General features: G+C 37.0%; 2 protein-coding genes across 2 annotated transcripts in view; one reads left to right on the forward strand and one right to left on the reverse strand.

The window, feature by feature from the left end:
• LOC145772586 (sodium leak channel NALCN-like) overlaps positions 1–25,115 on the forward strand; it is an 86,357-nt gene that overhangs the window by 23,614 nt on the left and 37,628 nt on the right. The gene's annotated exons all lie outside the window — the stretch shown is intronic.
• Positions 22,953–24,089, reverse strand: LOC145771702 (uncharacterized). The gene is made up of 2 exons (XM_082583432.1): positions 23,809–24,089; positions 22,953–23,252 (listed from the first exon to the last, which is right to left on the reverse strand). Exons 1-2 carry the CDS (start codon positions 23,980–23,982, stop codon positions 22,953–22,955), a joined length of 474 nt encoding a protein of 157 aa, XP_082439558.1. The 5' UTR covers positions 23,983–24,089.

The raw sequence follows: 25,115 nt of genomic DNA on the forward strand, positions 1-25,115 counted from the left end.
ACAAACATCAAAAATGAAATAAGTTTTTGGTGATTTCAATGCATTTTTGCTTGTATTAAAAGGTAGCCTTTAGTGAGAAAAAAGTTGAAAATTTGTTTGAAAGCAAATTGAGTAGAAACAATATAGCAAGTTGTTACAGTTTGAATAAAACAAAGCTACCGAAGTAAAGTGATTTTACGACATGACACACAGTACAATTTATTGAAATAAAAGGTCTGGCAGCACTGCTTCTAAACACACAGTTAGGCTACCAGTCAACTGATGTACAGATTTACAATTACAAAAGAAGATAAATTTAAACAAAAAAAAAAAGAGTTGCAACATCCAAAGAAAATAGTACAGTCTTGATCTTTTTTTTTTTGACTTACCAGTACTAATCGTTGTTTGATGAATTTTGTACTGTACTTCAATTGCTTCACTGGATAATAACTTTAATTTCCTCATCCCGATTCTTTCAAAGCTGAGACTGGCGAGTCAATAGCTTGTCAAATAATTCTTAATGTACTTTAGAGTACTGAAAGATCTCTCATTCGTAGCTGTTTTTACTGGTATAGTTGCAAATATCTGTAGCAACGTTGCGATGTTGGGGAACGTTTTTAGGTCCACTGCGGCTTTGAAAGCATCAATAACGTTATCAGGTATACGTGAACTGTTTTGCCAATGGATTTGCCATCTTAAATATTCTATTTTGACCGAATCTTTTCCACATGAAAGAAAAGAGCTCTACGTGCTAACGATTTTTTCAATGGCTTCAAATGGCCGACTTGAACAATATTTCGGTAGCAGAAATTGAAGTGAAAATGCAATAGTTGTTTGAGAGCTGAATCGTTCTCGCAATTGCAGAAGACAAGCGTCTAAGAAAGGATAGAACACGCTTCTGCGGTAGTATTCAGACTTCAAAGTGTCAGCTGATACATTACTTCTCTGTTTTTTAAAGCGAGCTAATCTCGGTCTAGTAATGGCTTCACCGTAGGCCTATAATAGTTCCTCAGATCGGGAAAAAATAAAAACAACATCATTTATAAAACAACAAATTGTTAATTGTTTTGACAGTACAATCCAAAACATATTAAATGCCTTAATGTACGTTGTTAACTACTTAAACATTTTTAGGGGGGCATGGCCCAATGGCCCCCCTGCGTACGCTAGTGGCGACAACACACAGAAACTAATCTTCAATCCTACATCTTCAGCTCCACTAAACTAAGCGTCATTAGATTCAAATTTAAGTTTGTAAAGTAAATGGTCGTTTGCGAGTTTCAACTCGGCTTTCTGCTGTTCTGTGAGACTTTGCATTTGCTAGGCCAATGCTTTACAATAAAGCTCATCTGCTGTTTCCGTTTGTTAAATAAACATAACATAGAAATTACCTTACCTGTGCAAGTCTTTGCATTTTGTATGTGCTGCATCATCTTCACAGCACTAGCATTAAGCTCGTCCAGCTCAGCGTCGCTTTTCCGTGTGCGGTTTTTTCCTGTGAAACACCGAAAGATAGTACTGTGAAACACGGACCTTTATCTCACAAACAAAGGGTTGAGGTGTAGCTGTTTACGCGTAGACTGTAACCAAATTATACCTACCAGTAGTTTCAACTGTTACCCAAGCTCGATAGGTAATTGCAGACGAATTTCAGGAATTGTACAGACGATACGAGGAGCAGGGTGATTGGTATGATGCCAACCAAACTTAAATAATTGCATTTACCTTCTGTGTGTGGCTGTACATTATCTTGTGGTAGCACCGGCAACAAGGTTATCAAGCTGTCGTCATCTTTTGATCGTGATCCGCTGCACTGGTGGACGAAATGCTACTGGAGTTTGCTAATTCAAGCAAGCTATTAGAGCTCTCTTCAAAAGCAGTTTCCAGTGAAGTTTCCTCTGATTGTGAGCCAGACTGATCCAAGCCAGAGGAAAAATTGGAAGTAGTGCTGAAAAATGTTTTTATTAGTTACAATATGGTAGGAAGACCAATCAATAATTCGTTGGAACCAGTGATTCATCACGTTCAGTGCTCAATTTTCTGCCTAGTTGACATACACTTAACCTCTAGCTTGCATAAACGGATCCACAAAAGTCATTATGTCGTGGAATTCCCATTTGTTGATGAAATTCCACCTGAACCTGAACGGATGTTGTTCATTTTACTTTTCTCCCTCTTGAATTTCTCTTTCTATCTTTTCCAAGCAATTTTTAAAATTCCAACTGTATGAAGGTGTAAATATTTAAATTGCATCATGGGTAAGCTATGGTTTAAATTGAGTTCAGTTACACATAACCCAGCACAGCAAATCAACTTGTTAGTATTTATCAGTATGTAACGGTATTATTCTTGTCACTTTTTTGTTAACTCTTTCATATCTGGTCTTTTTGAGACGATGTTTTTCTGGGCAGGGGCACAAAGTGCCTTAAAGTTTAACCGCTTATAAGTTCTTTCAGTTATGAACTAGAATCTTTTACCGCTGGAAAAACAATTGCAAGGCCTTTGAGCGTTGAATGATATTAACATGTTTGTAATACATATTATTAAAATTTGTTAATAAACGTGTTTATGAACGCGGGTCAAATTTGAAAGCTGCCTGATTTTTATAATAAAGAAACAAATCTTTCGTTTTTCCCACTCTCGTGTCATTTGCCTTTTTCTAGACCCCTTTTTCGCTGTGATGGTCAAAAATAAAAACAAAACTCAACTGAACTGTGAAGACGTATTGTCGCCTGATTAGTTGCGCTTGGCCGGCCAACAAACAAACTATGTCAATTCGGTGATTACGACGACGTTTGACAGCAATAGATTTGTAGGGAATCTAGCGATCTTTTGTGGACGCACATATCAAATCTATATGCTCTGGTGAAAGATTATCTGCACTAATTATGTTCCTTATACCTTCACACTTGAAACAAAAGTATAATTTATTGCCAAGTCGTGTATTTTGACAAAACTTTGATTTTTGTGCAGTGTTTTTCTTTAGCGTGCGCAAACTTCAAGGTTACCTTAGTTCAGCTAGAACACAAAAACTGTAGTTTAGAAAAAGGTCCCACGTTGCTTATCTCCTAAACCACGTCTGTTTGCAACTCTACATCGAATAATAAAATATCAATTACGCTCATATTGAGCAATTTCCTCGAAATGGAGCCTGCTTGAACTAAAAAATTATAATTGTCAACTCCGTGTAAACAAAGACATTACTTCTGTTTTGTAAAATATGTTGCGCTTTTAATTAACTATACATACTACTTGTAGATTTCTGCGTAAATTATTAAACATATTTAGCTGCTGCAATTCTGTAAACAGAGATCATCGTACTTCGTAAGCGATGACGTAAGTATATTTGACAGCAAACAACACTTCGAAGCAAAAGAAATCAATTACACAGAAGGAAGCGTATACAGTATCAAAATTAATTATACGTAATATAAACAAACAAATAAACGATCATCATGGAGGGCAGCTTTCGCATAATCTTGTCGAGTGCAGTTTGCACACAGGCATACCACAACATTGGCAGTGGGAATACAACTTGCATAGTTTGTTTTTCTTAGCTGTTGCACCTGGTCCTGAAATTGCATCTTTGCAAACTTTGCATATGCGTTTCCGTTCTGACAGAGGAGGCAAACGATTTCGGCTTCACACCGGCACAGGAACAACCGTTTTTTCCCCTAAAACTGTTTCTATTTTGCGTCTGATGTCGTAAGTCAGACCATTGAGCGATCGCGCTTCAATGTGGGGTTTTACTAGTGAAAGCACGAGGTTCATGCCGAAGTCAAACGATGATTGCTTTCGCGGGTCCTTGTCCTGGTTCAAAGCTAGCACTGTGGAGGCGTTCACTCTACAAGAGTCCAGGACATACGCGAAAGCAGTCATTGTCCAACGGCGTGACTTCGTTTTGCACGAATAACACCCCATTCTTTGGTCTACGACATCAGTTCCCCCCTTTGTTAGGTCGTAGAGCTTATAGATAGCGGGCTTCTTTTTGCCATCATCTTTCGTTCGACCAAGCAGTGGCTGCATTGTAGAGAGGAGGAGCACGTTTCTCGAACCCTAAAAAAGAAAAAAGAATGTTTATATCTGTAAAATCGCACAACCACTTCTAAGAAGCATTCTATTTTAATACAGTAGACGAGTGCAATACTAAAATTCGACAAAAGTTGCATAAAAAAATTCTTATTACCCGCAATAAAATCTGATATTTGGGCTTGGGATTAGGGTTTGCCCTGAAGACGCATAACACAGTGCAAACATTGCCAAGAGACTTCATTATTAGAATTCTAAATTTCACTGCTGCAACACGAAAGTAATTGCAGTAGTACAAAAGTTTTTTCGAGCCTACCTGTACTCTTGGTGTTGACGACATAAGAGTGCAAGTTCAGCTTCTTGTCTTCTTCGTCCCAGAATACCTCGTAGGAGAACTCCTTTCTTCCACGCATGTCTTTTACTTCGTCTGGAATGCCCTTCCGGTTGGACTTGAGAGTTCCAATGCAGGTAATTGAACGTCTAAGCAGCCACTGCGCTAGCGGAATGGACGTGTACAGCCGGTCGAACGATATATTTCGACCCGCAAGTTCCCCATATATTCATCCAACAAGCTCTTGGTTAGTTCCTTCATGAGATTTTCGGTCCCTTTTACATAGTATTGGTGGGGCATCTTCTTTGGTTTCCCGCAATACCCGTTTGTAGTATCAGTGTATGGATACCGTGCTGCGTTTATTGACCGAAAGAGCATTCCATATTTTGCAGGCTTATTGGGATTAAATTGTTTGAAGCCGATTTTCGTCCGCATTGGATAAAGGGTTTCGTCAAGGGCTAGAAAATCTTCCGGAACCATATGACGTTTACAGTTTTTATCAAACATTTGGAATATGCGGCGAAATGCCGCGAACCTATCGAACTCCCAAAGTTCATCTCGCCTTCGAAAATTGTCAAAGGAAATGTGGCACAAGAGAAATAGGAAACAATTTTTTCTCATTGTGGCTCCAAACAACGGGTTTCCGTAAAGTTCGTGAAACAATGTTGCTGTTTGATGCCCCGCTCGACCCAACAGTCCCCTTGCATAAATGAGGCCTATGCAGGCCCGCATCTCAGTTTCCTTTGTCGGCCCCAAATACGTGTGCCTGTCATCCTGTAACATATGTTCAGGAAGTCCAGCCATGACGTCGATAATTTTCCTGTTTGTTTCATTGACAAGATATTGTAGCATGTCCTCAGAAAAAAACAACTCCCATGCTTCTCGTGGAGTTTCTGCTTCCCTAGCGATACCATAAACCCCAATCTGCCTGTGAATAACATCGGTTCTAGCGTTTCTGCCCAATTCAGGTCGTTTATTGTTCCATACTATCTTGACGCCAGAATCGTTTCTGTTTTTGGGCTTTTCGAGAAAAGTGGAATGAACTTTGTTGGCTGTTGGTTCTTCAACTTCATCGTAGTTATTGACATCCAGAGCAGTGGCGATGCTGTTTACTGCCTTTTTGAAAGGAGGCCTACGCGTCTTCCTGGCTGCTGGTGTTGATTGCTCTAACTGCGATGTGTTATTGGATTGCCTACTGTCTGCCTCCGGTAAATCCTGACTAACAACTTAATCTTCCTCCATTGTCAGCGAAGTGGATGGGGCGCACTCTATTTTATCTGGTAAATCCTGGCCAACAACTTCATAAACCTCCGGCGCAGTAGATGGGGCGCACTCTAATTCATCCTCAGAATCTGACGAGTAAATTTCGCTCAAATCATCTCCTTCTTCATCGGAATCAAATATAACTTGTTGCAATAATTCATCTGCGGTTAAATTCAGCCTGGCCATAAGTTCAGTGTAACAATACTTAGTAAATGTAATTAATAAAATAATGTAGAAAAGCAATATCTGTTTCAACAATGAAGACATTATGACTTAAAAAAATATCTCTATATAACTAATAAATACACTAACATTTTGCTCCAGTCTATCGGTTAGAAATTGAATTTACCTAACTTTCTCCAACAATATGCCTGTTCTTTATCATCATATCATTTTTTTATGGGAGGCGTTGCGCTACTTGCTAATACCTTTTCAAACATATTACAATGGTATTGTGGCCACTATATGATAAGAGCTGGGGAGTGCTTTTCGCTTTGATTGTTTTTGTTTGAGTTAGTGCTAATTGTTATAAAGGTAGAAAAAAATTTCAGTTTGCTGGAATTATCACAATATCCTAATAACTAACTATAAAGTAAATTTTTAACCAAATTCATACTTTTCAATATATTTTGTCTTGAAACGGATTTATTATAAGCAGATAAGTTGTTTGATTCGGTTGTAAATACTGTAGTATCCCGCTGAAAATAAATAACCAATGAACTACAAAGCGATGATGATTGTTTCAAGTTTCAATATAGGTAACGAAAACATCGTAGGAATTTCAAGTCACCAAGAATAAAAGCAGCTTCGATCGCTACCTGATAGGCTATATCTCAATTACTGTTTGTGATTCGATTTGAAGAAGGGGGTCAAATGATTTTGATCAAAGATACATGATTTTATTTTTGAGCATAGCCCGTTTGACAAATTTTATTGGAATAGAACAATGCGTTTATCAAGTGTTTGATAAAGTTTCAATTGCGTAGGCTGGCTATTATTTTGCTATTTGCAAAATTGCTCAGAGGTTTTTAGATATTTTCCAGCAATTCAACGTCGGCTATAATCTATCTTCTCGGCAGATTGGGAATTTGCGACTCTAACCGATTTTTAAAAAGTAACTATATACATAGTCTAGTCACACCACTATCAAAATATTTTCCAACCAACCCCATGTACAATTTCCCAACAAGGATGCAGATGACAAAAAGATTAGCAGATGACAAAAAAAAAATTCCTAAAATGTTCATTGTTCAAACATAATAAATTTGACAATTTCTTTTATTTCTTAGTGTTGTAGAACACGTCGTACAGCTGGCACACACCAAAAACCGTCTCCCTATCTTTAACGACATCGATGCATATGGTGTTTCCCAAAAGCCAAAAAATTGACTTTAAAGTCAAACAATAGAAGATTGTCAGTTAAACCGGCACAAGCTACCTTGGAGCAACAAATCAAAACTAACATGGATTATATATATGTTTTTTTATAAACTAGAAAGCTAAAACCTCAATTGCTAAGGCAACAGGGATCAGTTGTCAGTAGATGTTAGGCAGAAAATATTATTCACACTTGCTAGTGCATCTTCAGTTCTGATAAAGGCCAGTTAAAGCCTACAAGTACTACTAAGACTACGGTACCCAATAACTAAAAAAAAAAAATTGAAAAAAAACCCCGTTAAGGGATCGGACTCACCGAATCGGACTCACCAAAACGGGCCATTCCGTAATTTCCAAGCCATAGGGTTTTAAGGAAGTTGTTATTTACCGCTGCTATCAAGTCTGAAAAATATAAGCAATAGGGTTAAAATCAACCTATTTATTAGCAATGTTGTAGGTTTCATTCATTTTTTATGCGCAAGATTAACCGGGTTGTGCAACCACTGACTGGACAACACGCACCCCAAGAATGACTTGTTTTTCATCATTAATTATCATATAAATAGTTGTGTCATGTTCAATCACAAGTTCACTGTTATGCAGCACACTTGTGGCAATGACTTTTACCACTGGTGGTGCATTGGTGCGAAACTAGTGGTGCATTTAACTAAAAATTGTTCGCTTTTAAAAATTACCCGTCTTTTTACCTTTTCTGTAACTTTTGTTACCGTACTTTAGCTTTTTGAAAACAATTCGTTCAACAATGATGAGCACAAAGTGTTTGTTAAATGCTCAAACCCAGCCAGCAATGACAACTGGGGCCCATCTGGATAACAAATGGGCAGTAACTTGGGCCCCAACTGGGCTGCCCAACTGGGTCCCAGTTAAATTTGGGTTCATTTGACTTCTAATTTCCGTCTCTGTCTCTGGCATTCACAAACCATTTGCCGAGAGACAGTTCCAATGCCTTCCTAGTGGATGAGCTTGTCTGTGCATTCATTTTTACAGCTCCTGCAATTAAGTAAAATCATAAGCTATTCAACAGTGGTTTCAATTGTAATAAAGACTTAAAAGGCGTGCAAAGTTACATGGTCTAGATTGAGAGTATTGTAGCCTATTAAAAGTACAAGCTACTTAAAAAGTGTATGCAATGCTTCAGGTATATTGAAATATTAAAATGTGATTAAACTACAATCGCAGAATAATCCATTGCGCCTTTCTTGGTGCTAAAAACTTGGGAGCAGCAATTCAAAAATTAGAACTTTTTTTGTCACAAATAGTGCATGTAAAAATCTTCGAATCTCCAGGTGGCCATGGTTGAAAAAAATACAAGACATTTGGAATAGGATTAGCTAGTCGAAGTGTTTGCACCTCAGTATTCTTGTTGTCACCAAACCAATTGATCCAACGAGTAGGATCATCCGGCGGATCAATCGGCCCTTTAAGCTCTGACCTATTGGCAATACGACCAGGCCACCATCCAAGGCCTCTGCAACGACCACAAACAAGCTAAAGAGAAACAGGATTGTGTTGTGGTTAAAAACATGTTGATTGAATGAATGACAATCAGACAAACTTATCTTCACAATAGTATTTAAAATATAAAAAAATATAATTTTGAACATTAAATAGAGAATGGTCGCATTGGAGGAAATTATCAAGATAATAGTTTCTTGCATTTCGGTTTTTTCTATCCTGTTAGGTTTTCAAGATACAATGACAAAAATTACTATTAAATGACACATATTATAGATGACACAGATTACTATTAAGTCTAAATTAGTTACCAAGAAATTATACTGCCTTGCAATTATTGAATGTTTGATATGAGACATAACATACCATAGAGAATATCCATTAGCATAGTTTCGCTAAATGACCGCTTTCCGTTCCTAACGAACATATTCATCAGAAGGGCGACATCATTTTAAGCAAAAACTCATTGCCCTTCTCACAAACTCGTCCAGAGTGCGTCCCCCAATGTCTCGAAGTACATTGCCCTGCAAGGCATCATAATTAGAAAATGTATTGTTCACTGCACACTTATATATAGGCTATATGTAATATTGCTTGCAGTTCTAGAATAGCGCTAGGTATCTTTGTAACATGTGTTTATGTTAAATACAAATAAAAATCTGATGCAATATAGGTTACTAGGTTACCTCCTGATGTTAAAGATGATACCTAGCTTTTTATTACCGACGTTTCGTCAGTCAGCACGACTGACTTTATCAAGGAGGTCAGTCGTGCTGACTGACGAAACGTCGGTAATTAAAAGCTAGGTAGGCCTATCATCTTTAACATCAGGAGGTAACCTAGTAGCCTATAGTCACCAGAAGAACGCAAGTTGCTTTAATCATCAAATGCCTGGTGAAAAGTTTCACTCCGTTTTCCTATATTTTTTCCGTTTTCCTAGCAAAAAAACAAAAACTGACAAGTATTTGCTAAAGATCAACTGCAGTACGTAATTTTTCTTCTAATTGATCCAAGTCATTCAAACACGATAGAGGCAAATTGAGGTCATGCCGCAGTTTTTCAGCAGAGGATGAACTCTTCATGTTGGCACGAACCAATGATGATAGCACCTTCACATCCTGGTCTATTTCACAAACTTTTTTGATCAGTCTCTCCATTACCACTCTCTTCACCAATAATGTTTGAGGACGCTCTAAAACAAAGGAATAAAAAATATATATATATGTTTCTGCTCAACATCGTTAAAAAAGATTATTTAAAGGAGTGGATTTTAGTAATTAATCTTGCGATTAATGGCAATGTTTAGAACCAAATTTCAGTTTAACTTAAATGCCGATGTAATAGTTGCTTCTTTAAAGGAGTACCACACATTGAACAATACAAACACATGTTCACAATCCAATGATTGTGAAATGCTTTGCAATTGCAATGTGTCTAACTAAGCTATAAGCACTACATACATTACCATTAAACTTAACGTTGTCAATTTAATTAAGTTCACAGGATGATGTGCATTTCGCAACTACTTTGATAACCTAAAAAATATATTATACTTAATACATCTATAAAAATAATGAAGTATCACCTATTGCTTCTTCTTTATGGGGCTCCATAGGAAAATCCAAAGTTGTAGGCCTACTGGTTGTCCTAGAGGCATCAGGCTCAACAGTACTACTGGCAACGAAAATTGATCCAATACTTGCCGAACAGCCAGGCTTAGGAGTGCTGCAAGTAGGTAATGGGGGTAAAGGAACTTCCTTAATCCTTCCATCATAATCGCTGGAGCTGCTACTGGTCCACCTTTTTCGCTTTACTTTCCTGAAAAAAAAAACACGTTTATACAACATAGGCCTAGTCTTGGAGTATTTATGAATTTGTAGTGCGATTAGGACGGCTGTTGGTGACATTGGTACAAGAGCTTCTAGATTACTAAACAGAAACCAAACATTAATAATACATATTGTAATGGGTTTTCACAGTATTAGTATTCAGAGCTTATCATCCCAGTGTTGGATGTTGTATAAATTTTGCAAAACATTCTCATAATTAACTACCCTGCAAAGGTGTTGGAATGGTGTAGCGGATAAGGCACTCGCGTTACAATCATACAATCCTGGTTTGACTACCAGAATAAGCTAGTTGTTGAAAACACTACTCACCCCTACTCAAGGTGTAATAGATTGGGTGGAAATAGTTGCTAAAGCCTTATGCTGCAAAGTATATGCACTACATACACACATATACACATACCTTTTTCTAGATGAGTGTGACTCCGTTTCATAATTAGTATTTACATCAGAAGTGTATTCAGCCAGATTAACTTTCTCAACAGCTCGTTGATAACATTCTAACCCAAACAATACATTATTGGCTTTGTGGATGAGTTAAAGCATAGCATTGTACAAAAATATTTCAACAAAATACTGTATATGTACATGCAATTTTTTTTTAAATTAAAAAAAATACATTAAAGTCATTCTAATCTTATCAATACTTCGGACCAGGCATAATGAAAGTTGATAACCAAAATATATTACTACCGGTACCTAATAACAAAGTGAGTGCATTATAGCCTATAATTACATCATAAATATACATTCGAGTACATACATTTTCCACATTAAAATACTTACGAGCTTTTCCCAATATCCGTACTTTGAAAATATCCCAATCACCTTGAGCATCAGCAAGTTTTTTTACGAGAACAGTAATGCGTCTGTATTCATTTGACCCAGAAGGTGGCCAGTAGCATTCATCCTCTTCAGAATTTAACCACCCAACTGGCACAACAGCAAGCTGTTTAGAATCAATAAACTTCACAACAGAATACACATTGGTCATATTAAGCCACAAGCAACACAATAAAATCAATAAAAATATATTAAACCTAAATGCATAGTTGAAATGGTACATTGCATTTCGTTTTGGTATAAATAATCAAAAAAGCTAAAAAAAAATATTTGTGTCATCACATTTGGGACCCAAAACAAACCCAGATGGTCTGCCCACAAGCCCACCTGCCCACTTAAATTTCCACTGGGCTCCAGTTGGGCTTGCTAGCTGGGAAGTTACTATAAAAATTAAAACTGGCTCCTTGTCATAGCAAAGTTTAGAGAACTTTATACAGTGTTTGCCTAAAATTAACAAAATCCCTCGTAAGATTCGTTTGCTTTGGTTTCATGAAACTTATGTTATAAGTGCGAATGACTTCCTATAGAGGAAGAGGAGAATGAAAGGAGGGAAAAAGTAATATTACATTGTCTGCGTTTCTCTCCCCATATGACGGTTCCAATAACTCATTAGTTGTGCATCATCCCTAGTCAAACTGTCTATTTATCCTACTGTTTTGGCGAATACACTGTTTTTTAACAGCATTGTAAATCATGTAAACCGATTGTGTCTATTGATGTTGCCTGATACCAATCCTAAACAAATCGTTTTTTCTGATGATCGTAAGCCAAGTTTACTGTGAGATGCTCAAATAAAAACCAGCTTGCTTTGGATTATTGAAAAAACGACTCATGTGGTGATTTGATGAATGAACTCATTACGTATCTTGGCTTACGTATCATAATGTTGATGTTTTAATTTCAAGGTTATTAGTCATATTAACGACACTGCACATATTTTATTTGCACGATTGTACAGTATTGTAAAGTGTATGTGTTGTGCAATGTGCATCTTGTTTGTTGTGTTTCGAAATTTCACAATATAGGATACACGAGCTAAAATTTTTCGTTCCGTTGAGATCTGTTTGTGGAAATCTACGTAGCGTAGCTTACAGCTTATCACATCGCGTTGAATTATTATGCGGAAACCAGTTGCTTCTCGGGTCAGCCCCATATTATCCTATAGTCACAGTGTCTTGCGCCTGGGATCTAACAGCTATGTTATTACCAAAATATTTTTTTGCTCGTGCTGAGCAGTTTGCCTCATGACATTATACTGTAAATAAAGCTTGTGGGCCCACTGACAAAATCTTTATAGTAAAATCTAGTTTACGGTAGTTATACTCAACCGGCTGCATAGTGCATAGCCGAGTGGTGAGAGCTCTAGATCGAGGTTCGATAGGGCGCCGGTTCGACACCGCTCAAGAGCGTATGGCTGTTTATTTGGCAAGACACTTAAATGCATGGCGGAGTGCTGCCTTTTCGACTCTTGCCCTTGATCCTTCTCATTATTATGTACAGTGAGCTTCTCAAAAAAAAGTTTGCGTACGGCTCTTGGAGCTATGGCCTACCGTACTGAACTGAATCATACTCAGAGAGAGAAGAAGCGTCCTCCAACCGAAGCGGCCCTAATCGCTTCATGTTATTTTCATTTCCAACTATCACAGCCAAAACAATATATGTCAACACAGCAAAGACTTAGAAAAGGATATAAACGTGAACGACGTGCTTGAGACAAAAACGGGATACGAAACACCTAGGCACAGTCGCAAAAAAATAGAAATGTATTTTCAAAATTTGTAACTTTAGGATAGTAGCCTACGAATAAAAAATTGCTGTAAAATTGGCCGTGGTGCGTTATCAACAGTGTTGAATCTCACGAAAGAAATGAAGAGCAAGGTGGGCAAAGAAACCTTTTCAAAATGCATCAAGCAAAAGTGTTGCTGTGATTTTCAGACTTTTTTCAGTGTAACGCACTTGGGAGATTTTGCTGAACTCGCGACGCACTTGTGACGTTTGATAACATTAGATGTAGGCTGCAATGGCAACGTTGTAAATAAGCTATATGTGGACAGGCGGGACCATTAATTTATATGCTAATTTATTGTTTTTTTGTAAAATTTTTGCTAGCTCTACAAACAATTTTTCAGTATTTTCATTTGTAATCAATATCTCGTTGCACACTCAGTCATGGTAAATCTGTGAGTGCTACCAGCCGATAAGTTGCTGACTTAATGAGGTTGAACATGCACAATAGCACAGGTCAAGTATATAAAAAAAATTGTCCTTATTTTCCTACATCAATTTTTTACACGTTATTCATGCGCAGCATTTTATTTTTCTTCAAAATTCTGTTGTTAAACAGCAAAACTTCTTCAGTAGGCTTATGAAGACTTTGTAATTCACAGCAACACTTGGAACTTACAATTTATGATATCAGCTAGCCCGCCCTGCAGCAGTAGCCGATGTTTCTGTCCGATTCTTGCTACACTCAAAGACAACATATTTTGTACAATATCACACAAAAGACAAAACTAACCAGACCGAGTGATGAGAACGTCTGCGCGACACTCAAAAGGACGTCAGTTCGACATCGCTCCTGTTGTATTCTTACGAGACTTGTATTTAATAAAAGACAGAAGAAGGTAAAACAGGCAAAATAAGTCGAAGTGATATATTGTAGTCGATTGCATTACGGTAGTAGGCTTACCTAAAGTGATGTTAAATGTCACGCAATTTATAATGAGAAAAGAATGCATTTGAGCTACAAAGGCGCTGATTTGATTGGAACCCCATGCGAGCAATCAAATCAGACTTTGTGTCCTGCAGACAAAAATGTTACGTTGAACTAACGAAAGACCATAACATCCCCAGAGCACGTAGCTGTGCCTCGGCAAGACACACAATGACTTCCCAGAATAATGGGAGCAGCTGACTGGATGACAACAAATCCCTACGCTGCTTCCAGTTGTCTGCTGTGCATTTTAGATCGCAATAACCGCAAAATGAACTCTGATTTAAGTTACATATGGCTTTCCAAGCACAAGTTTAGATCAAGCGATGACATTCTAGTCTACAACACGCACGAAAAACTTCAGAGTTAATTTGAACTTAATTTAAGTAAATGACTAACGACAGTAGGCTGTAAAGGCTATTCCAATTTTGTAATTTGTACAAATGAATTTGTACACATTGATGTAGAAAAATAACAACCTGTTAAATTTTTGATATCTCATACTCCCATGACTTCTTGCGCGCGCATTTTGGCATTGGTTGCTTGCAGTGATTCTTTCACTCAAACAAAACGTTTTGTTTCAGCAGTTTTGCATTATTATTTAACATTTATGTTTCTTTTTTAATCTCAGCAGAGTATAAAACTTGTAAAAGTTTTTCACCCATACGACGTCATGAATGAAATTATATTCAAATCGGCGTAATGACGTGACATCATCTAAACATTTTATCGAATAAGGAATTAACAAATTCGATCGTCACAAGTGGTTTGGTGATGGCAAACAAATACGTTTTGACTTTGAAGTTCAGTGGGACAAAATATCCATTAATCTATATGTAATATATGTACTCAAATTTCATATCAAGAGTAAGTCCACATTTTTTCAGGTTTATGTTAGCTCCAGAGATCAGTAGGCACAACAAGACCTTTTACTGATTGGTTCAGTGAGGATTCGTTGTCCCGTTGCTCTCATTTTTAGTGAATAGACTCGTTTTTAATTCATTCTTATAAGTCTTAAGACATTACGTAATGAAAATATATGTGATAAGGTTGGAAGACGTTGCGTCATGTATTTTTAATACAAATTGAAGTTTAAAATGTATTCTTTTGTTCATAGTCGTAATCCACCTTCAAAGCGGTATTACAAAGAACAATTTTCGATAAGGGGGGCATCAAGAATAAGTCGACATGACTTTTAAGGTTTACGTCAGCTCCGGAGATCAGTAAAATATAAGGTTGTCATCTTATGTGCAACAAGACCATTGATTGATTGGTTTAGTGAGCATTCGAAGTCCTATTGCTTTCATTTTGAGTGATCATACTGATTTTCAATTTTTTCCTACAAGACATTACGTAATGAAACAATATATGATAACTAAGGATGGAAGACATGATGTCATGTCTTTTCAATTCAAAATGAAGTTTAAAATTTATTCTTTTGTAATCAGTGGCGGCTCGTCCATAGAAACTGCAAAACTGCAGCACCCCCTGCACATTTCAGTATTTTATTTTTTTTATAAATTTCACGTTTTTTCTCGTGTTCTCTATAGATCCTACCGACTAGAAGTTTCATAATTTCTGGGTTTTAAAAAATATGATGATTTTTTAAGTTTTGTATTTGGCAGCTCTGAACTGCAAGCCCTGCAGTTGCGATCTTATAAAAGAAGAACAAAGAGAAATTGTGACGTCATATTTTGGCTCAGGTTGCTTCAAATCCCACAATTTCGAACTGCAAATTTTGCAGTTGCTGGTCACGTGGTCAGGCTAGCTACTGTTGCAAATACTGTTGTTTTCAAACACGATATTAGGTGGCTGCGACTGATGCTGTTACATGGTTAGACTAATGTGCTTTGCTTTCTCCACAAAAAGATAAAGCTTAGACTAGGTTTTCATTAGTGTTGTTAAATTAAATTTAAGAAAAGCTCTACCAATAAATTTTTGTGGTTACCAAACCTGGTTGATTTTTTATAAATTTTAGGTTCATTGTTAACTTACGATAAGTTAAGGCCAAAGGTCACATGCTAAAACAGCCTATTTAAACTTGATGAACATCAGGAAATTAATTGCTCAAATAGCCTCAGAATTCATGAAATACCACTAAAATAAGGTAAAGTTTATGGGGGTCATGTCCCTAGACCCCTTGGCATCGCGCCTTTGGCGTTCGCTCTTTCACGTATAGGCTACCTCCGGTTGCAGCACCCCCTGTTATAACTACCACGAGCCGCCACTGCTTTTGTTCATACTCGTAATCCTCCTTCAAAGCGGTATTACAAAGAACAATGTTGTGGCGCAACATGCAGCTTTTCAATGAAGTTTGGAACTGTTTTTTTTCTTGTTCATCTGCGCTTTAAATACCGGTCATTCTCCGTTGTTCATCCACTAAGCAGTTTAGGTGAACTGTGGTTAGCCTACTTGCAGCAGGAGTTATACTGTACAGACAGTGGTGTAGCGTAACCATGGCGTGACTTATTTAATTGTGGGGCACTCCAGAAGCAGAAATATTTAGCTTGACATGAAAATTTAGCCTCGGGCGATTTTTGTTCTGTAGCCTAACATTCAAAATTTTACTTATCACTGTATATACTCGAGTGTAGTTTGAGATTTTCGCAAGTGGTTTTCACCTCAAAAAGCCAGGTTCGACTTATGCAAGGGACAAGCTGTTTCCAGCTCGGCAGCCTTCAAAATTAACGCATTTTTGCTGCGGCAAAATTATTGCCGACCTAGATTACTGAGTGTGAAACTGCGTCGGCTGAAGTAAAAGTTTTGAATACGTTTATTTGCCGTGATTCAAACTTCAGTTTCAAATTTAATGATTTCTTGTCAATTCTAAACTTTATACACTTGTTGAGCAATACGCAAAGCTCAAGAGACAAAAGAGCTGATTTAAGCAATCAATTTTTTTTTATTTTTGCGTGTATAATCGTTCTTGTAACGTAACATTCCATGATCGTTGAAGTCGATTAGCGGCCGCATAAAACAATGATGTCAGTTTGGCTAGGTGATAATAGCGGTAAGAGACATCGTTAATGCAGGCAATATCTGCGAACAAGACCACAATACCTCAGTCCTCAATCACGGTGGCTTTTCATTACTAAAACCTACTATTATGACACAACAACAAAGACACTATCATTCATAAATCTTATTTACTGTACAATGTCTTTGTGATTCAGTGTTCAGAATCACAAAGACAATGTTCAGTGTTCTTTTCACTTACTTTATTTTGTCAGTAGTGTGATTTTTAATTGTTTTGGTTTGGCTTATGGCAGGTTGCCATGTCCGATGGAATGAGGCTTTGAATTGCAATTTTAGTATAAATGTGACAGTTTATCCAAACTGATTTCAGTTCGGGTGGTCTTTTGAAAAAAATAGTTTTTTCTTCAAACAGGAATCTTCTATATGGTGCATTATAATTATTTTTCATACTGATTCGAATGCAATAGAGTCCGGATATATTATACAATTTTAAACCTGTGCATGATCGTGTTTGGAAATAATACAGCACAGAAATTTTCTTTGATTAAACACTGTTAATGCGCAATTTAGATCAAAATCAGGTTGGGAATTTTTTAAATTTAGTATTGAAAAAGTAGGAAGTTTTTAGTATTGAAAAAGTAGGGAATTTGTTTATAAAAAATGTGTGGGAACCCTGAGTCAGTCGTTAGAACCTGCAAATAGCACTAGTTTTAATCCAGCCAGTTCAGAGGAGAATGGTGCCCTCTACCTTTTCGGACTTTGGGACACCATCACTCCGGCTTGTTTTGCATGCCCAAGTTTGCGTGTAGGCTAAACGTTGCCACAAATAGGGGGACTGTGTGAAGGTCTCAATTGGACTTAGCCTACTATTCCATCTAAGAAAGAACCAATCAAGAATCACATGCAGCATGCTTCTCCATAACCTACATTCTTTCCCTGATTCCTTCAAACACCGGTTGGTCGTAGGCTACAGTAAATAGCCTAATTTTTTAAGCTTTTTGTAGTCTCAGTTCAGATTCCCAAGTTGCCCAGATTTGATAGTGCGGAAGTGTTCGCGGCCCCAACAACCTCTGACAATCGTGTTGCGAAAGATGAAGAGAAAGATGCATATATAGCAATATTAGCCCATAGGCCTATTATTTAATGTCATTTTCATACAACAAAGCAATAGCCCATGCAAATTTAACTATTTTTTAGTCTACCGTATCCATATCATGAGATAATGATGAGTTAGGCTGTATATTATGTTATCTGCTTTAATTATCAGAACTTAAAACACCCAGGAATTTTTTAAAACACGACTCTGTTAATGCGAAAGATGAACTGACCAGGGGCATAGCTTGGCCAAAATTTTGGGGGGGGGGCAAATAAGTATTTTTGCACTTGTAAGTGAGCCCAGCAACGAGTCACTGAAGGGGTAGCATCCACAACAAGAGGTATGGGAGAGCAACCCAAACAAAATTTAAAAAAAATATCTTAAAAATACGCATTCTGAGGGTAGGCTGTTTTCAGGTAATATCAATAGTAAAAGTTTGTCAAATGAAGCTGTAACAGAGTGTGAAATTTTTATTTAAAATATTTCGGAGGTGTAAAAGGTCATTGACTCATTGTTCAGGGTTCAAGCAAAAAAGAAGTGAATAGCTATAAATCCTCTACATTTGCGACAAAATCTTGAAAACGATCGTTGGATTTACTGGCAAGAACATGAGTGAATGCTTGACTGTATCACTCATTTTAGGGCAAAAAAGTCAATAAAGGTAATTTTTTTAGTAAGTTATTGCGGTGTGGTTTTAAGGAAGAGTTCTGGGCACAAGCAGTGGGTTTCAAAATTTTAATTTGATAGGTCAAAAAAACTCTATTTTTATGGTTTGGTCAATTTTTCAATCTTAGGTCAATAAAGTTAATTGTATGTAATTGACACGTCCAGTCTAAACATTTAAGAAAAAAAAAAACTGAGAAAAACTGATACTTTAACAATTTTTTGTTCATCAATCTCAATTTGTGCTTCGTTTAGCATCTTCAAATTAAAAACACTGCAAAACAATGACGACATTTCTAGAATAATGAACATTGAAAGACCAGAAAATTAATTAAGTGCCCGTTCGACACCGCTCAAGAGCATGTGGCTGTGTCTTCGTCAAGACGCTGAAAGTTGTGCCGTGGATTGCGCAGTGGCTCTCGTTCGATACAAGCTCTTGATTTCTTTCGTGATTATGAACAGTAAGCTACTCTTGGGAGAGGTGCCTACGGCCCTTCCTAGGGCTATGGCTTGCTGAACATGTCACATTTCAACTTTTGTTCTTGGTGAACTTGATGTTCGTTGGGAAGTTAGTTGCCAACTTATAAAGTCTTCAGATGACAGATGAGCCTAAGATATTCTGTTAAAGACTTCAATGTTTTTTGTTGATCTAGCCCGATTTCACACATAAAACACAAGAAACAATGGTTCATTCAGGCAAATATTCGTTAGGTGAATAAAGCCAATTTTTTTAAACAAAGTTTCTAATTTTTCTCGCTTGGCTTTTAGTCTAAGCGTAAAACGTATTGACCTGGAATAAATTGCGACCTTAACAAATTAGGTATCGTTGGAAAGCTTAACTCCTCTAGATTAAGATTTTCACTCTCCTCCAATCAGAGACCCTTGGCAAAAAAAGTTATGGCCGTTTTTGAAGCAGCATCTTGCGCCACTAGTGGCGAAACTGTATTTTTCCTTTTGCACAAGTTTTTAGGCTCATTTTTAACTTTTTTCCCTATGTGTATAAGAAAGAGACAACTCACATTTGATAAAATATTATTTATATTTAAATGACGTCACTCTGACGTCATCAAATTAAAATTGCTTACCTATTACTCTCAGCCCATTGATAATTGCAGATCCAATACATTTGTTCTAAAAAATCGTTTTTAGACATAACGGAGCTTCATATAATGATTCAAGGGGGCATTTTGACCCCAGGTCCGGTTTACTGACGAAACTAAACGCTACAAGTGGCTAGAGTATATTATGGGCATTATACAAAAAATGTGAAAATTTTTAAAACTTTACTTCAATAATTATGCCGTGGAGTGTTTTTGTTTTATTATCTTTATCCTGCATTGCTGGAAAGCGGACTTGAGCGCTATGCATCGGTGTACGCCTTCCGACGTACACCTGACCCACGCTGCAAGGTCTGTTTCCGGTTGTCTACTCTACTTATGACTTAAATTTGGAACTACCCATTACTCGAAAGCGATCACTGGGTAGAGGCTATTATCGTAAAGTTTCTTGCCCAGAGAAACAACAGCAAGTGCAGGTGGCTGGAGTCGAACATGCAGGCTCTCGACTGCGAGCCCAACGCGCTAACCACTCGATCACTGCTGCCAGTGCCCAAGGCGTGTAACTATTGTTCTTGTCGACGGTGAAAATTCGACTCACACTGCTAGTGGATATGCCATGTCTGAGGAGTACAGCTCAACTATCCAGTGGAATCTTTCGGGTAGCTCAAATTTGGGCAATAGGCTACACAAATAATAATATTTATTTGCATCAGACAAAGCTGTCAATATACAAAACAAAGAAATAATACACAAACTGCAAATGCACAAATAACGAACAACAACAACAAAATAATACACAAACTGCAAATGCACAAAATCTCACTAAATAGGCTATCTAATGTTACAAGTTTACAGACAATGGCACGGTAGTGTTGCAAGTTAGAAAAACTGAAAGTATTCAGAACGATAAAAACAATCAGATGACATGGCAGCCATCAAAACTAGATATCAGCATACATAAAATTATTATAATGAAGACGATAACTTGATATACGATGGCAATCGGACTTCATCAGGGAGGCAACAATAGAGTTTGTTTGTTTATCTTTATCCTGCATTGCGGGAAAGCGGACTTGAGCGCTATGCATCGGTGTACGCCTTCCGACATACACCTGACCCACGCTGCAGCCGACGGCAATGTTTGTTTCCGGTTGTCTACTCTACTTATGAGTATGACTTAAATTTGGTACTACCCATTACTCGAAATCGATCACTGGGTAGAGGCAATGATCGTAAAGTTTCTTGCCCAGAGAAACAATAGCAAGTGCGGGTGGCTGGAGTCGAACATGCAGGCTCTCGAATGCGAGCCCAACGCGCTAACCACTCGGATACTTCGCATCTTCCAACAAAAGAAAAAACATATTTCCGAAGTAATGCATCAAATGTTATAATGTTGCACAAGACTTGATGTTCACGTACGCTATAATGTTTAGGCAAATTGTGTATAATTCTAAATGCATTATTGAAGGTGTAGCGATTCATTATTTCAACATATAAGTTTTCCTGCCTTTTACTAAAGTTTCTGTAATTTTCCATTTAAACTGCTCCCGAAGTAAATAAGAAAAAGGGAACACAAAATAAAATAGTTTGTTCGTCCTTTGACGAGAGCTCTAGTTCTATCAAATCGGACGAGCTCTATCAAATCGGACCAGCTCTATCACATTAAACCAGCTCAATTAGACAAAGAGCTCTATAAAATCGGACTAGCTCTATCACATCAAACCAGCTCAATTAGACAAAGAGCTCTATAAAATCGGACCAGCTCAAGCAGAGCTCAGTTAGACCAGTTCATCTCTCAGAAAAACATTAAATTGATTGTTTAATTAAAATGTAATAACTCGTGATAATGTTTCACTATCCAGTAATTTCATTATTCTGTACTGTTTAAATTCAAATTGTGTTATAGACCTACAACATTATATGAACACCTTCTGATAACTTAAAATTATAATTCGAATAACAATAATTGTGTGGAAATTATTTCATGGAGTCAGATAGCCAAATTAGATAATGGAGCCAAACTAGCTAAATTAGATAAATAGAAATTTCATCACCCAGTCAGACAGCCTTACTATTAATTCTTATCAACAACACTTTTATAAGTTACGTAAAATAAAGATTACCACATTTTATAAGATACCTAAATAAAATATAACCACATTGGTGACCTCGCACGTAAGTAGGTTTGAAAGTAAAAAGTTAACACGATTCTGGAATCTGGTAAGTACATTATGCTACAAAATTTTTATTTCTATGTCAATAAAAAAAAAAACACGAGCTCATAATTAGTTTGTAAAAACATGTCACCTTTTATGATTTCACGCGTTGGTTTTCCAACAATTTTTCTGATAGCGTATTGTAGCCTCCTTTTTAAAGCACCATGCCAGCAATTTATTGCTTGTTAAACGTAACTGATTGTTGTTGTTCGCTCAATAAAGCGAATCGTTCAACGGCAGACTACTCATTTCAGCAGCCGATGTCGACAATCTGATTTATGCCGAAGCGCCATTTGCCAAAGTTAATTTTTTTTTTAAACGTTGCTTAGACAAGCTGATTGCCAACAAGTTGCCTTTGCAGGGAAACATAATTATGTAATTTTTTGTAGTATTATCGCAGGGTCAAATGTTACTTAAATACTTAGCTCATTTTAATATACTTTTTTTTGCAACTAGCATGCAACTACATGCAACTAGCATAGAGATTACGAGGTTCGAACCTCAATCTCATTTTTCTACAGACGTACATGTGCAGGCACAGCTCTGCAAAGCGTTATGGTGTCGCTTCCAAGCAACCATCCGTGAGTTTGTGCGTCTTTTTACTCCGACAAGGAGATCTCCGAATAGGAGAAATACTGTTTAAATTCAAATTGTGTTATAGACCTACAACATTATATGAACACCTTCTGATAACTTAAAATTATAATTCGAATAACAATAATTGTGTGGAAATTATTTCATGGAGTCAGATAGCCAAATTAGATAATGGAGCCAAACTAGCTAAATTAGATAAATAGAAATTTCATCACCCAGTCAGACAGCCTTACTATTAATTCTTATCAACAACACTTTTATAAGTTACGTAAAATAAAGATTACCACATTTTATAAGATACCTAAATAAAATATAACCACAAAGGCAACACGCAGGCGATTAATGTTACGTTGATGATAATTTTCCCACAGATGACATGCATACATTGGAGTACAATATGAACGGAATAGAACGTTTTTAATATCACTGGAGCACTTGTAAAATTTTGATTTTAATTTGTTGGCAGAACAGATCATTTATTGAAACATTGATCAAACCGTCGCAATCCTCAGGGCAGTCTTCTTGTACACAACTGAGATTGCAACAAGTTTCCCCACGACACTCTCCACATGCTGTATGCACTTTAAGCCATGTTTTCTGCAGCTGCAAGACATTGTACCACATTGATTTTTTGTTCCTTCTTTGCATTTGCATCGTACAACGTTCAATAGCCATTCTGGTGCCGGATCTAAATTGGCCTTTATTGGCATAACTGCACCTGCTGCGTCAGCTTTCCATCCCCATTGTGCGAGATCCAAGATTTCAGTGTCAAGATGCTTCCACTGACATACCTGAAGCAACAGTTTTATATCAATATGTTTCTCGGCAGCCGATTTGTAGCAAGAATTGACAGCGATAGACACCGTGTCTATCGCTGTCAATTCTTGCTACAAATCGGCTGCCGAGAAACATATTGTTGATTGGATGGTCTGAATGGCTAGCGTGGAAGCTACACCGTTATGGTTGCCGAATCGCAGCTGCTCGCTGTACTAGTGAGTGCTCAGCCTTGTGCTGATAGCCGGGAAGAACGCCCCCTTCTTCACAAGTTTTATATCAACTTAGATAAATCAAGTCTTGCTTCCATAAAATTTTTGATTTGTAGTAGCCTACACCACATGTTTATGCTAGTCATATTATAACGCAACTTGTTTTGCTATAACTTGCATCTTTTCCTTACCGCAGTTTAATAGCGCAATTTGCTGTAATATTTTGAAGTTACCGACAATAAACAATTCTTGAAAAATATCTTCAAGTGGTATATATAATCTATAGAGCAAAGACGCTTTTATACTAAATGATTACGGGTATTGTGTTACAATACCATTAGGCTACGCACTATTATTTCACCTGCAAATGTACTCTGAAGGAATGAAAACGAATTGCAGCTTCGGTGGGTGGCAATCTTTCAGGATGAACAGTGGAAGCTGTTGCAACCATCTGCATGTACTTGACGTACCGTAGTTGGCCAAGTGAATCGGCAGGTTTTGCACTAAAGCTTGATGGATCAACAAAATATAGCATTACTATCGGTGAATCTCATTCAGACTGGTAGGCTACTCAGCAACATTTTCATTTCTTCTTATTTAATTAACTGTGCACCAATACAGTCCCAGTAACTAACCTTTTCAATAACAAATCTCTTCCAGCATCAGCTATTTGCTCACAGGTAAAATCTAATCTCCCAAATAGGCTACATCAGCAGATTGTTGAAATTCTTCCTTCTTCAGGTAATTGAACATCTTTAGCTTTCCTAAACAACAAGACAGATGACATAATTAATCATTGTCACCAAATAATGTGTGCATACACTCCATACATTGGCATTCCAAATAAAAGTATTACAATATTAGAATAATATTGAGTGGATTTGGTAATGACTGCCATCTGAATTCTTGCATATCTTTTAAAAGCTGATCAGAAAATGGTAAAAATGTACTTTCAGACAAGCATGGTAAGCAGTTCAGAAATATATAAAACACTGTAACAAACACTATAGATAAAACACTGAAAGCAAGATTAAAATGTACTGCTACCAAAGCTGATTAATTATATTGGTACCTTGTTGATATATTGCAGAAGTTGTATCACATCCACTCCAAGCATGAGCAAACAGCAAGTAATTTTTGACACACCTCATGCACCTTACAACTACTTTCGCTCTCTTCTTTTTCTTTTAGATATTGATAAAGATGACTGTCACCAATGTTTTGTGCATAGCTGATTAATGTATTCAGTCCACCTCGTTTCACTTCTTGTAGCTTTGATAAATTAAGAGATTGGCATTTGATGCATAAACTTTCATTATAAAAAGCTTGATTCTGATTTTCCATTATTCAATTATCTCCATAACATCTGAAAACTAGTCTATCAATTCTAACTGTTTAATAAACTAAGCTATACAACTTAGAAATCATTACCGGTATTTCATAAATATCTTTAAAGCTGTAAAGAGAGAAAACTAACATCAGACCTAGGAAAAAATGGCCACACAGAACATTTGCTCTTTCAAACTTAATCTATATCTGAATATGTTATAGCCTTTACAGGTGGTCTCAGAAGTAACAAGAACCATAGCTTCTACTGGTAGGCTGGCCTCCTTATTTAACTGATAGTGTGTGCAATTACCAGAAAACGTATTGTTGCATGGATATCAC

Source organism: Aplidium turbinatum, chromosome 6 (genome assembly GCF_918807975.1).
Source record: "Aplidium turbinatum chromosome 6, kaAplTurb1.1, whole genome shotgun sequence".
Classification (NCBI taxonomy): Eukaryota; Metazoa; Chordata; class Ascidiacea; order Aplousobranchia; family Polyclinidae; genus Aplidium; species Aplidium turbinatum.